At 40.8% G+C, this 14012-nt stretch overlaps 1 protein-coding gene across 1 annotated transcript in view; it reads left to right on the top strand.

Moving 5' to 3' along the window:
• Nucleotides 1–4459, top strand: part of LOC102832875 (zinc finger protein 699-like) — a 40566-nt gene extending 36107 nt beyond the window's left edge. The window contains exon 5 of the mRNA XM_006877505.1: nt 4362–4459. Within this exon, the coding sequence (XP_006877567.1) occupies nt 4362–4459 (98 nt within the window). The remainder of the gene's footprint in view (nt 1–4361) is intronic.
• Nucleotides 4460–14012: the final 9553 nt, after the last annotated feature.

The following is a 14012-nucleotide window of genomic DNA, read 5'->3' as shown; positions in this document are numbered from 1 at the left end:
GAGTCTCTTCTGACATCCATTTTGACCTTTTCCTTCATTCTTGTTTTTTTTAATGCCTTTTAATTTCTTCCTGTCTGATGTTCTTGATGTCATCCCACAAATCTTGTGGTCTTCGGTCGTTAGTGTTTAATATATCAAATCCGTTCTTCAGATGATCTCTAAATTCAGGTGGAATATATTCAATGTCATATTTGGCTCTTGTGGACTTGTTTTCATTTTCTTCAGCCTCAATTTAGTTCATATGAGTAATTGATGGTCTGTTCCACAATCTGCCCCTGGCCTTATTTTGACTAATGATATGGAACTTTTCCATCACCTCTTTCAACAGATGTGGTCAATTTGATTTCTGTATATTCCATCTGGTGAGGTCCATGTGTATAGTCGTCTCTTATGCTGTCTAAAGAAGGTATTTGAAATGAACAAATCATTGATTTTGCAGAATTCTATCATGGCGATCTCCAGCATCATTTCTATCACTAAAGCCATATTTTCCACCTACTGATCCTTCCTCTTTGCTCCCAACCTTTGCATTCCAATTACCAGTAATGATCAGTACATCTTGAGTGCAATCTTCAGATTGAAGAAGTTGGTAGAATTCTTCTATTTTATCCATACTGGCTTTTGTGGTTGGTGCATACATTTGAATAATAGTGGTATTAACTGGGCTTCTCTGTAGGCACATGGATATTATCCTATCACAGACAGCGTTGTACCTCATGACTGATCTGGATATGTTCTTTTTGACAATGAATGCAACACCATTCCTCTTCAATTTGACATTTCCGGCATAGTAAACCATGTGGTCATCAGATTCAAAATGGTCAATACCAGTCTGTTTCAGCTCACTAATGCCTAAGATATCGATGTTTATGCGTTCCATTTCATTTTTGACAACTTCCAATTTTCCCAGATTCATACTTCGTAATTCCATGTTCGGATTTTCAATGGATTTTTACAGGTGTTTCTCTTCATTTTGAGTTGTGCCCCATCAGAAAATGAAGGTCCCATGGGCTTTTCTCCCACGGGCTTTATTCCATTCGCTTCATCATGGTCAACTCTACTTTTAGGAGGCAGCTCTTTCCCAGTTGCATTTTGAGTGCCTTCCAACCCGAGGGGCTCATTTTGTGGCACTATATCTGACAGTGTTTCTCTGTTATTCATAAGGTTTTCAGTGACTAAATATTCAGAAGTGATTCGTCACTTTTTCTTTCTAGTCTGTCTTCGTCTGGAAGCTCATCTGAAACCTGTCCACCATGGGTGACCCTGCTGGTGTTTAAAATACTGGTGGCATAGCTTTCCGAACACAGCAACTCACAAGCCACCACAGTACAGCAAACTGATTAAACTCATTTATTACCCAGGCAGAGTAGAACTCTCCCATTGGATTTTCAAGGCTGTGAATTTTTACGGAAGCAGCCTCTACATCTTTCAAACGTGTAATGGACTGGTGAGTTTGAACTGACTTTTGGGTTAGTAGCGGAGTGATTAACCATTGTGCCATCATGGCTTCTCCACGAACCTAAAAGAGCTTGGAATTCCAATCCACTGGCTCCTTGTGAGATTGCTTCATGAAATAGACCAATCAGGATGATACAATTTTACCACTTTTTGGTGCAATTGAAAAAAAAATTAGTTTTTTTTTTTTTTTTTTTTTACTTGAAACGTGTTATAATTAACAAACCACAGCACTAAAGTTGTATTAAAAATGAATGTGATTATCATCAATAAAAAATATTTTCTTCCCATCGTAGTCAGAATAATTGTTGGGTATTTACTCTCTGTTGTTAAGTGCCATTGAGTTGGTTCCGACTGATGGCGACCCTGTAGGGGGTTTCTGAGGAGTGACTGGTGAACTTGAACCACTGACCTTTCAGTTTAAACCCACCTTGCAGTCCAGCCCATTAACCCACAGCTCCACACCAGGACTCTCTGTTCTTGTTAGGTGCCATAGAGTTGGTACTGATTTATAGTGACGCTATGCACAACAGAACGAAACACTGCCTGGTTGTGGATCAACTTCACAATTGTTGCCACACTTGAGCCCATTGATGCTTCCACTTTGCCAGTACATCTTCCTGGGGGGTCTTCCTCTTTTTCTCTGATCCTCCACCTTACCAAACATAATATTCTTCTCCAGCGACTGTTCTCTCCTGACAATATGTCCGAAGTATGAGAGATGAAGTCTGGCCATCCTAGCCTCCAAGGAGCATTCTGGATGCACGTCTTCCAACACAGATCTGTTTGTCCTTTTTGGCAGCCCATGGTACTTTCAATATTCTTGTCCAACACCATAACTCAAATGCATCAATTCTTCTATGGTCTTCTTTATTCACTGTCCAGCTTTCACATGCATATGAGGTTATTGAAAATATCATGGCTTGGGTCAGGCGCACCTTAGACCTCAAGCTGACGTCTTTGCTTTTCAACAATTTAAAAAAAGGTCTCGTGTAGCAATTTGCCTAATGCTATATGTCGTTCGATTTCTTGACTGCTGCTTCCGTGAGTGTTGATGGTTGATCCAAGAAGAATGAAGTCCTTGACAACTTGAATCTTTTCTCCACTGATAAGTATGTTGTTTATTGGACTCTCTAGGAAGATGTTTATTATAGAACTCTATGAAAATAGGAACTAGCATGATTTTTCACTATACTGGGCATGTACATCATTACACATAACATAAACTCTCCAGGCACATGTTTTTTTTTTGCATAGACCTTGTTCTGGATTTATTCTAGTTAAAAGTAGTCCATGGTACTTTTAATATTCTCCAACATCATAACTCAAATGCATCAATTCTTCTATGGTCTTCCTTATTCACAATCCAACTTTCATATGCACATGAAGCTATTGAAAATACCATCAGACACACCTTAGTCTTCAAATTGACATCTTTGCTCTTGAACACATTAAAAAGGTCTTGTTCTGGGGACTCCTGGGCCCAGAGACAGGGACATGGCCACAGAGGACTAGAGGGGAGAGTGAAGTGTCCAGCTGATAGGAAGTGAGGGGAGATGCATAACACCCATACTTGCAGATAATACCCACTTGACCTGGCTTCAATGGCTGGATGATCAGAACTCGACTAGAAGAAAGAAGAGGAAAAAAAGAGTAATCCACTACAATTTGATGAACTTGACTTATACTTACGGATGTAGTAGCTCAAAAGAGGGAACATCTTTACAGCAAGGATCATTCCCACCTCTCGGTACACAGGGTTGACAGGAGTGGGCAACTTAGACACTGGCTATCCAAAATGGGGAGGGGGGGAGCAACAAAGGCAAGAAGTGACTGGCTTACAAGCTTTCAAGGGGGAACCTAGTTCCAGGGGGTCCAGGGGAAGGTAGAATCTCCACTGAGTGGTTTCCAATCTGCCTGGAAGTGGCTGATGAAAGGAGATGGGAATAAGACTCTTGTGGTTCAATAGTGAATAATTGCTATCAGGACTGACTGTGAGTTTTGGAAATGTAAAGGTAGACATTTTGTAACAAAAGGAGGGGAGTGGTTGATCTTGCAGTCTAAGAGCTGAGGTCCCTGGGACCATCAAGGGAGAAGAGCAGAGTGTGGGACCCTACCCAGAGAAGCAGTGATGCCAGAGATGGAGGCTGATGATGCATGGAGGGGATTGTAATCACTGCAATGAAATGAAATACGACAGGATGAATGTAAAGCTAATCTTCTCCCATGTAAACTATTACTTATTCACAAAAACAAGTTAAAGAAAAAAAAAAAAATCTTGTGCAGCAGATTTGCGTAATGTAATACATCTTTTCATTTCTTGACTGCTGCTTCTGTGAGCGATGGTGAAACCAAGCCAGATGAAGTGTTTTACAACCTCAATCTTTTCTCCATTTATCATCATGTTTATTAGTCCAGTGGTGAGGATTTTTGTTTTTTAACATTGAGATGCAACCCATACCAAAGGCTGTGGGTTTTGATATTCATCAGTAAGTATTTTCTTCTCTTCCCTTTCAGCAAGCAAGGTTGTATCATCTGCATATCACAGATTGTTAATGAGTTTTCCTCCAATCCTGATGCCACATTTTTCTTCATATAATTGAGCTTCTCAGATTATTTGCTCAGCATACAAATTGAATAAGTATGGTGAAAGAATGCAACCCTGGCACAGAAAGTGAGGGGAGATGCACAATTTCCTAATTTTAAACCATTCAGTATCACCTTGTTCTGTCTGAATGGCTGCCTCTTGGTCTATGTACAATTTCCTCATGAGCACAATTAAATGTTCCAGAATACTCATTTTCTGCAATGTGTCCATAGTTTGTCATACCCACACAGTCAAAAGCCTTTGCAAAGTCAATACAGCATAAGTAAACAAACATCTTTCTGGTATTCTCTGCTTTCAGCCAACATCCACCTGTTATCAGCATCCGAGAACCGTCTGACATCCTTGGGCTACTATGTGGTGAAAGAAGCACGAGTGGTGTTGGTGTTGGGCAGCTAACAAAGTCATCAATTCAAAGATGAGGAGTCTGTGTGCTCCCATAAAGATTTACAGTCTCAGAAATCCTGTATAGGTGAGATGGATAGGCAGAGTGGCAGCATCAATGGGCTCGAGCATAGCAACAATTGTGAGGTTGGCCCATGACTGGGTAGTGTTTCGTTCTGTTGTGCACCGGGTTTCTCTGAGTTGGTACCGACTCATGGCACCTAACAAGAACAGAGAGTCCTGGTGTGGTACTGTGGGTTAATGCGCTGGATTGCAAGGGTGGTTTAAACTGCAAGGTCAGTGGTTCAAGCTCACCAGTCACTCTTCAGAAACTCTATACAGGGTTGCTATGAGTTGAAACCAGCTCAGTGGCATTTAACAACAGAGAGTAAATACCCAACTATTATTCTAAATATTATGGGAAGAAAATATCTTTTTTGATGATAATCACATTTGTATTCAATACAACTTTAGTGGTGTGGTTTTTAAAGTAACACTTGAGTTTTGATCTTTTTTTTTTACTACTTTTCATACTGTTAAAAAAAAAATGAGGAATGGAATCAACTCGATAGCAGAAGATTTGGTTTTGTTGGATTGTGTGGTAATGGAAAACAATTTGGTGAAGAAACTAGGAGTAACTGAAGTGACTTTATATGAAATTTCTAGACCACACCAGAGGATTTGTGCTCAAGAGTATCAGCTGAAAGACCAGAAAAGACTCACCTCGCAGGCCAATGTCAACTGATTTCAGAAGGCATGACTTAGCCTATCATGTTAAGTAAGGGCTCAGTCATGACTGGGTGATGTAAGTCCTGAACATGGAGGCTCAGGGAGCTTCCCGGCTAGCAAAGGGAGGGTGATGCACTTCTTTGAGGCATGGGGGCTTCACACTGGGAACCCTCTTAGAATTGGCCCATGTATCTCTTATGACCATCCTAATTGGTATCCTTTTGACATAATTGAAAATCATAAGTATTATACGTTCTGTGAATTCTGTAACTTATTGCAGTAAATTATTGAACCCAAAAGAGCCTGCAAGTAAAAGTGAGGAAACCCAGGGAAGGCCCATGAAGGCCATGGCGTCCTGAAGGGATAATGGGAAGACCTCAAATCTGTGGCCAGCTTTTCAATAGTTTGGGGTGTTGTATGGATTTCCCAAATTTGTAGTTGGCAGCTGCCTATTTGACAGTCTGAACGAAGGTGTCCTTCAGCTTGTGGGCTCTGACCTAGCTTCTGGTGGCCCGTGACCGACAGCGCTGCAGGAGCAGCTAGTGCCAGAGAACACTGAGAAGTGGGAAAGTGGGGAATTGGTTACACCTTAAGGTTCTGTGGATGGAACTAATGTTTATTCTTGTCCACGGTGTTGGTGTCAGCCTAGTGAGATTCACAGAAATGTGTGGTTTGGGAAGAGAAAGAATATGTGGAAAAAGGATGAGAAACCTTTGACAGCTGGATGGGATAGAAATCACCGACGATATTCACACTAACTGGGCTGACATTCAGCTACTAGAGGGAAAAGGTACTAGTGGGATTTGGGGGTAATGGATATAACTCTTGACCTAGGACAATGCAAAGTAGCTAGAAATATACAACTTCATGTTGTCATCTGTAATCGCCTAATTGGAAAGGAAAGAGCATTGGCGGCAAATCCTGACACTGGGCCTCGCTAAGGTTTTGGCCCATCACAACTACAACCACTAGCCTTGGAGTCACCCACAAATGCCCCTGTGGCCTCTGTTCACCAAGAAAGTAGCCTGATGGGAGAAGGGCAGAACCAAGAAGCTACTGAAACCAGGGAGTATAGTGTGAAGAGTTATCTCATTTTGTGGTTCAGTAAGTATCATTGGTTTCTGAGGAATCTTTATGAAAATGGATTATGATTTGATTGATTGGTTGATTATGTGCCATGGAGTTGGTTCCGACTCATAGCGACCCTGTATAGGCTTTCTGAGGTTGTAAATCTTTATGGGAACAGAAAGCCTCATCTTTCTCCCACGGAACAGCTGGTAGTTTTGAACTGCTGACCATGAGGTTAGCAGTCCAACTCGTAACCACTACACTACCAGAGCTCTTTGAATGTATTATGAGAGTATCTAGTTTAGGGATAATGTATATGTCTGTAAGTGCTGCAGAATGGAGGAGTATGTCAGGTTTGTTGCTGGACACACACCTCACTATTGAACAGCCATCACAAATGGCTATACATAATGTAGGTGGTACATGAAGAGTATCTCAGAGAGGACAGCTAGCCTGGTAGACTGGATAAAACTCATTGTGAAGTTTGTTTACTCTGAGATGGGAGATTGCCCTTCTTCCTCTACAAATTGCCAAATGGAACACTAAATGAAATAGCTGATAAGCTGTACATCCAAGTTAGGCTAGACTGGCTTTATGGTGATTGGACTCTTCACCTGCTGGCCATGGTAAACTCTGTGATTAAGAAAGCTACTTTTGCATGGGCGCCCTGTGTAATCTTGCTTCTCCACAATTCAGCAAGTTATCAAGAAACCTTAACAGATTCGTAGTGCCAGCTTTCACTTATGGGTCCTATAGATGCTAAAAGAACAAGGTTAATTTTGCAAATAAAAGGAAAAAGAAAGAAGGAGACAAGGGACCCATCCCAGTAGAATGGAAATGTTTAGATGGTACTAAAAAATGGTCGTCAGTTAGTTTGTCATACTGTGGTGGCTTGTGTGCTGCTGGAAGCTATGCTGCTTGTATTTTAAATACCAGTAGAGTGACCTATGGTGGATAGATTTCAGTGGAGCGTCCAGATAAGACAGACGAGGAAGAAGAAGACGTGAACCACTTCTGAATGGTTAGCCCTGAAAACCTATGAACAGCATCAGAACACTGATATAAGCTGGAGGGTGAGCCCCTCAGGTTGGAAGTCACTCAAAAACAACTGGGGAAGAGCTGCCCCCTCAAAGTAGAGAGGACCTTAATGCTATGGATGGAACAAAGTTTTGGGGACCTTCATTTGCTGATGGAGCATAACTCAAAATGAGAAGAAACAGCTGAAAACATCCATTAATAATCAGAATAATAAGAGCAATGTATGAAGTATGGATCTAGGAAAATTGCTGCTATTATTGTTGTTAGGTGCCAACTCATAGTGACCCTATGCACAACAGAACAAAACACTGCCTGGTCCTGGGCTAACCTCACAGTTGTTGCCAGGCTTGACTCATTGATGCTGCCACTTTGCCAATCCATCTCTCTGGGGGTCTTCCTTTTTTTCTCTAAGCCCCCCCCCCCCCATCTTACCAAACATAATATCCCTTTCCACTGACTGGTATCTCCTGACAGTATGTTTGAAGTATGAGACAAAGTCTGGCCATCCTGGCTTCCAAGGAGCACTCTTGCTGTACTTCTTCCAACACAGATTTGTTTGTTCTTTTGGCAGCTTATGGCACTTTCGATATTCTCCATAACACCATAACTCAAAAGCATCAATTCTTCTACAGTCTTACTTATTACTGTCCAACTTTCGCTTGCATATGAGGTTACTGATACCATGGCTTGGGTCAGGCACACCTTAGTCCTCAAGCTGACATCTTTGCTCTTCAACATTTTCAAAAGGTCTTGTGCAGCAGATTTGTCTAATGCAATATGTTGTTTGATTTCTTGGTTGCTGCTTCCATGAGTGTTGATGGTTGATCCAAGAAAAATGAAATGACAATTTCAATCTTTTCTCCATTGATAAAAATGTTGTTTATTGGTCCAGTGATGAGGATTTTTGTTTTCTTTACATTGAGGTGCAATCCATACTGAAGGCTATAGTCTGATCTTTCTTCATCAGTAAGTTTTTTAAGTTCTCTTCACTTTCAGCAAGCAAGGTTGTGTAATCTGCATATCGCAGGTTGTTAATGGGTCTTCCTCCAATCCTGATGCCACGTTTTTCTTCATATGACCCAGCTTCTTGGATTATTTGCTCAGCATACAGGTTGAATATGTATGGTGAAAGAATACAACCCTGTCACACATCTTTCCCAATTTTAAACGATTCAGTGTCCCCATGTTCTGTTCGAACAACTGCCTCTTGGTCTATATGCAGGTTCCTCATGAGCACAATCCTTCTTTCTTGTCTTCTTAATGACTTTTTGCTTTCTTCATGTATGGTATTCTTGATGTCATCCCACTACTCATCTGGTCTTCAGGCTTTAGTGTTTAATGTATCAAATCTGTTCTTCAGATGATCTCTAAATGCAGGTGGGATATATTCAAGGCCATACTTTGGCTCTTGTGGACTTGTTTTCATTCTCTTCATCTTCAGTCTGAATTTGCATATGAGCAATTGATGGTCTATTCCACAATCTGCCCCTGGCCTTATTTTAGCTAATGATATGGAGCTTTTCCACTTTCTCTTTCCACAGATGTAGCCAATATGATTTCTGTGTATTCCACCTTGTGAGATCCATATGTATAGTTGTCTCTTATGCTATTTAAAAAAGGTATCTGAAATGAACAAATCATTGCTTTTGCAGAATTCTGAGGTTGGCCCAGGACTGGGCAGCGTTTTGTTCTGTTGTGCACAGGGTCGCTATGAGTCGGTACCGACTTGATGGCACCTAACAACAAAACATCATGCAATCTCCAGGATCATTTCTATTACCAAAGCCATATTTTCCAACTACTGATCCTTTTCTTTGTTTCCAACCTTTGCATTCCAATCACCAGTGATTATCAGTATATTCTTGATATAGAAAAATTGAAATTTGTCAAAAATGAAATGGAACACAAAGATCACTATCCTAGACATAAGTGAGCTGAAATGGACTGATATTGGCCATTTTGAATTGCACAGTAGTATGACTTACAGTGCTAGGAATGACAAATTGTAAAGGAATGCCGCTGCATTCTTCAAAAATAGTATTTCAAGATCTAAGATAGCATAATATCCATATAGCTACAAAGAAGACCAGTTAACACCACTATTATTCAAATTTACACACCAACAACTAAAGCCAAAGATGATGAAATTGACAAATTATGCTAACTTCTATGGTCTGATATTGATCAAACATGCAATTAAGATGCAATGATAATTACTAGTGATGAATGCTAAAGGGGGAAATAAAGAGGAAGGATCAGTATTTGGAAAATATGGCCTCGGTGATATCTCATGATAGAATTTTGAAAGATCAGCAATTTATTCATTGCAAATACCCTTCTTCAACAGCATAAATGGTGACTATATATGTGAACCTCACCAGATGGAATACACAGGAATAAAATTGACTGCATCTGTGGGAAAAGATGATTGAAAAGCTCAGTATCATCAGCTAAAACAGAACCAGGACATCACTGTGGAACACACTATTTACCAATTGCTCATATGCAAATCCATACTGAAGCTAAAGAAAGTTAAAATAAGATTCAGGAAAGCCAACATATGAACTTGAACACATCCCACTTGAATTTAGAGACCATCTCAAGGACATTATTTGATGCATTAGACACTACAGATTGAGAACAAAAGGGATTGTGTGATGACATCAAGATCATCCTACATGAAGAATGCAAACTGTCATTATAAAGAGAGGAAAGAAAAAAAAGGCCAAAATAGTTGTCAGAAGCAACTCTGAAACTTGCTCTTGAGTGTAGGGAAGTTAACGTGTATGGAAGAAATGATGAAGGAAAAGAGTTGACCAGAAAATTTCAAAGGGTAACTTGAGAAGACAAAGTCAAGTATTATATTGAAATGTGCCAGAATCCTGGAATTAGAACACCAAAAGGGAAGATCATGTGCTGCATTTCTCAAGCTGAAAGAACTGAAGAAGAAAAAAAAATCAAACTTTGACTTGAAGCACTGAAGGATTCTATGGGGAAAATGTTGAATGATTGAAGAAGCATCAGAAACATCCGAAGATGGAAGGAATACAAAGAGTCACTGTACCAATCAATGTTTAACCATTTCAACAGGTAGCATATGATCAAGAACTGATGATATTGAAGGAAGAAATCCAAGCTACACTGGAGGCATTGTCAAAAGACAAGTCTCCAGGAATTGATGGAATACAGATTGAAGTGTTTCAGCAATCTTATACATCACTGGAAGCACTCACTCATCTATGCCAAGAAACAGAAGATAGCTATCAGGTCAGCTGATTCTCCAATTTCAAAGAAAGGTGGCCCAACAGAATGTGGAAACCAACAAATAAAATCCCTAATATCACATACAAGAAAAATTTTGAAGAAAATTTAAAAATGATTGCAGCAGCACATCAACAAGGACCTGCCAGAAATTCAAATCAGATTCAGAAGAGGATAGAGGACTAGGAATATCTTTGCTGACTTCAGATGGATCTTGGCTGAAAGTAGAGGATACCAGAAAGATGTTTACTTGTGCTTTTTGGACTATGCAAAGATATTTAACTGTGCAGATAACAAACTATTGATAATGTAAAGAATAGGTATTCCAGAAGACTTAATTGTGCTCAGGAGGAACCTGTACATAGATCAAGAGGTAGGCATCTTTATGGGAGCAGACAGTCTTGTTTTTCTCTCATGGAACGTCTGGTGGGTTTGAACAACGGAAGACCTTGCAGTTAGCATACTAATGTCCAACTCCTAATACCACCAGGGCTCCTTAATCCAAACCAGAGTCCCCCCTAAATGTTTCTTTTGCCTCTTGAGGATAAATTTCTTTATTAATTTAAATCCAGGCTTGTCAAGAAAGCTTTGGTGTTGTAAATTATTAGATATGCCTGAGTGTTTAAAAAAAAAAAAAAAAGAGAGAGAGAGAGAGCTAAAGTGAATAGAGAGAAATACTGTTATTTAATGGTATATTGTTGTTATTAGGGGCCATCAAGTTGGTACTGACCCATAGCGACCTTATGCACAGCAGAACGAAACACTGCCTGGTCCTGGGCCAACCTCACAACTGTTGCCATGCTTGAGTCCATCGATGCTGCCACTTGGCCAATCCATCTCGTTGGGGGGTCTTCCTCTTTTTCCCTGAACCTCCATCTTAGCAAACATGATATCCTTCTCCAGTGACTGGTCCCTCCTGACAATATGTCCCAAGTACGAGAGATGACATTTGGCAATCTTGGCCTCCAAGGAGCACTCTGGCTGCACTTCTTCCAACACAGATCTATTGGTTCTTTTGGCAGCCCATGACACTTTCAACATTCTCCTCCAACACCATAACTCAAAAGCATCAATTCTTCTACGGTCTTCCTTATTCACTGTCCAGCTTTCACATGCAGAGGAGGTTATTGAAAATACCATGGCTGGGTCAGGCACACCTTAGTCCTCAAGCTGACATCTTTGCTCTTCAACACTTTAAAAAGGTCTTGTGCAGCAGATTTGCTGAATGCAATATGATGTCGTTTGATTTCTTGACTGCTGCTTCCATGAGTGTTGATAGTTGATCCAAGAAGAATGAAGTCCTTGACAACTTCAATCTTTTCTCCATTGATAAGAATGTTGTTTATTGGTCCAGTGGTGAGGATTTTTGTTTTCTTTACATTGAGATGTAATCCATACTGAAGGCTGTGGTCTTTGATCTTCATCAGTAAATGTTTTGGTACATGGAGGGGATTATAATCATTGTAATGAAACAAGGTGTATGATTTTTTTAATGTAAAACTGATGATCTGCCTTGTAAACTTTCTCTCAATTCATAATAAAAACCTCAAAAAAGAAAAGAAAAGAAAGCTGAAGGAGTGTTCCAAGAGTTGGAAGATGCAGTCAAGGAGCAAAGGACCTCTGAGGATGCAGACCTCTGTCCATATGTGCAGTGGCATTAGAGGCTGACATTTTGATTAGAGACTGAGCTCCTAGGCAGAGTTTCCTGCAGTCAAACATGGAACAGGAAGTTTTATAAGCCGAGGAGTCTCCCATCTCTCCATAAACGGTTTCAAGTCTCTGACCATACTTGTTACAGTGTTGATTATAGGTAGATTTCACCTGGAGGACTAAGGTGTGCCTGACCCAAGCCGTGGTATTTTCAGTAACCTCATCATATGCATGTGAAAGCTGGACAGTGAATAAGGAAGACCATAGAAGAATTGATGCTTTTGAGTTATGGTGTTGGAGGAGCATGTTGAACGTGCCATGGGCTGCCAAAAGAACCAATAGATCTGTGTTGGAAGAAGTGCAGCCAGAGTGCTCCTAGGAGGCCAGGATAGCCAAGCTTCATCTCTCATACTTCATACATATCATCAGGAGGAGCAGTCGCTGGAGAAGGGTATCATGTTTGGTAAAGTGGAGGGTCAGAGAAAAGGAGGAAGACCCCCCAGAGAGATGGATTGGCAAAGTGGCAGCATCGATGGGCTCAAGTGTGGTAACAATTGTGAGGATGGCCCAGCACTGGGCAGTGTTTTGTTCTGTTTTGCATAGGGTCTCTGTGAGTCAGTACCAACTTGATGGCACCTAACAACAACAACATAGGTAGATTCAAGATGATCTTGAGCCCTTCCAGTTTCTCAATTGATTATTCCCCAAAAGTTCTTTTGGATCCAGAAAGCCATGGGAAAGAGTAGTAAAAAAAAAAAAAAAAAAAAGCTGAGCTTGGATTTCTCTTCCATCTTGGGGGTAGGTATGCAACTGAAGTTTAATTTCATTTGCAAAAAGTTGTCATGTTTCTTGAACCTAAGGGTAATGGAGCTTAGTTCTACCTTTGATTCTCTCTATTTACTTCCTTCATGTTGCCCCCCAAGCTTTGGATTGTTGTTAAGTGCCATGGAGTGGGTTCCGGCACGTAGCAACCCTGTCTAGGGTTTTGAGAAGTGGCTGGTGAATGTGAACCCCTGACCTTGTGTTCAAACTGATCTTGTGGTCCAGTTCTTTATCCCACAGCACCACACCTCATTAATATCCCACCTGGTCAATTAGGCTGCAAGAAAATCATGTTCAAAAGCCACCTTTACTACCCACCCTTGTGTAGTAAATAAAAACAGTGCCCCCAGAGGTCATCATGGGGTGGCAGGACCAGTTGGCCTCAGTTGGAATCAAGATCTGGACTTACAAATCCTAGCCACCAGTTCCCATTGCAAGATTCTCCATTCCCAGTGTTGGAGTATGTGAGTAAAGTCAATGAACTTCCATACATTCCAAAGAAAAACCTGTCCGTGACCTACTTTTGGGTGGTAACCTCTCAGCCTTTAAAATGTTCTGCCTAGTAAGTGACTTTACATACCTGGAACCTTGTTCAACACCAGATAGTTTATGCTAACAATATGACTTATTATGAACAACGGTTGTCACCTGGGACCATGGGCCACACTGTACCACTCTGACCTCTGAAAGGCTTACTGACTGAATCACTTAGGTCAGTCACATGGATGCTCCATAAATCCTGGGTGGCAATAATTTGGTTTGCCACCCATCATTGCTGAATCGGGTATGGTCCATGACCACTGGGAGAGGACACCTGGGCTTCTGAACTCCGCCCTACATACCTTTGGTCTTCTCTGATTTTAATCTGTGTCTGTTCCACAGATTTACTGTTACCACAGTAAACCTTAATTGTGACCGTAACAGTTTTTCTGAGTTCTGCTGTGTCCTTAGCAAATCATCAAATCTCAGGTTTGTCTTAAGGATTCCCAACACAAGAGGT

This window comes from Chrysochloris asiatica, unplaced genomic scaffold, assembly GCF_000296735.1.
Source record: "Chrysochloris asiatica unplaced genomic scaffold, ChrAsi1.0 scaffold00518, whole genome shotgun sequence".
Lineage (NCBI taxonomy): Eukaryota > Metazoa > Chordata > Mammalia > Afrosoricida > Chrysochloridae > Chrysochloris > Chrysochloris asiatica.
The sequence above is the reverse complement of the archived record's forward strand: the minus strand, read 5'-3'. Positions and strand labels throughout refer to the sequence as shown.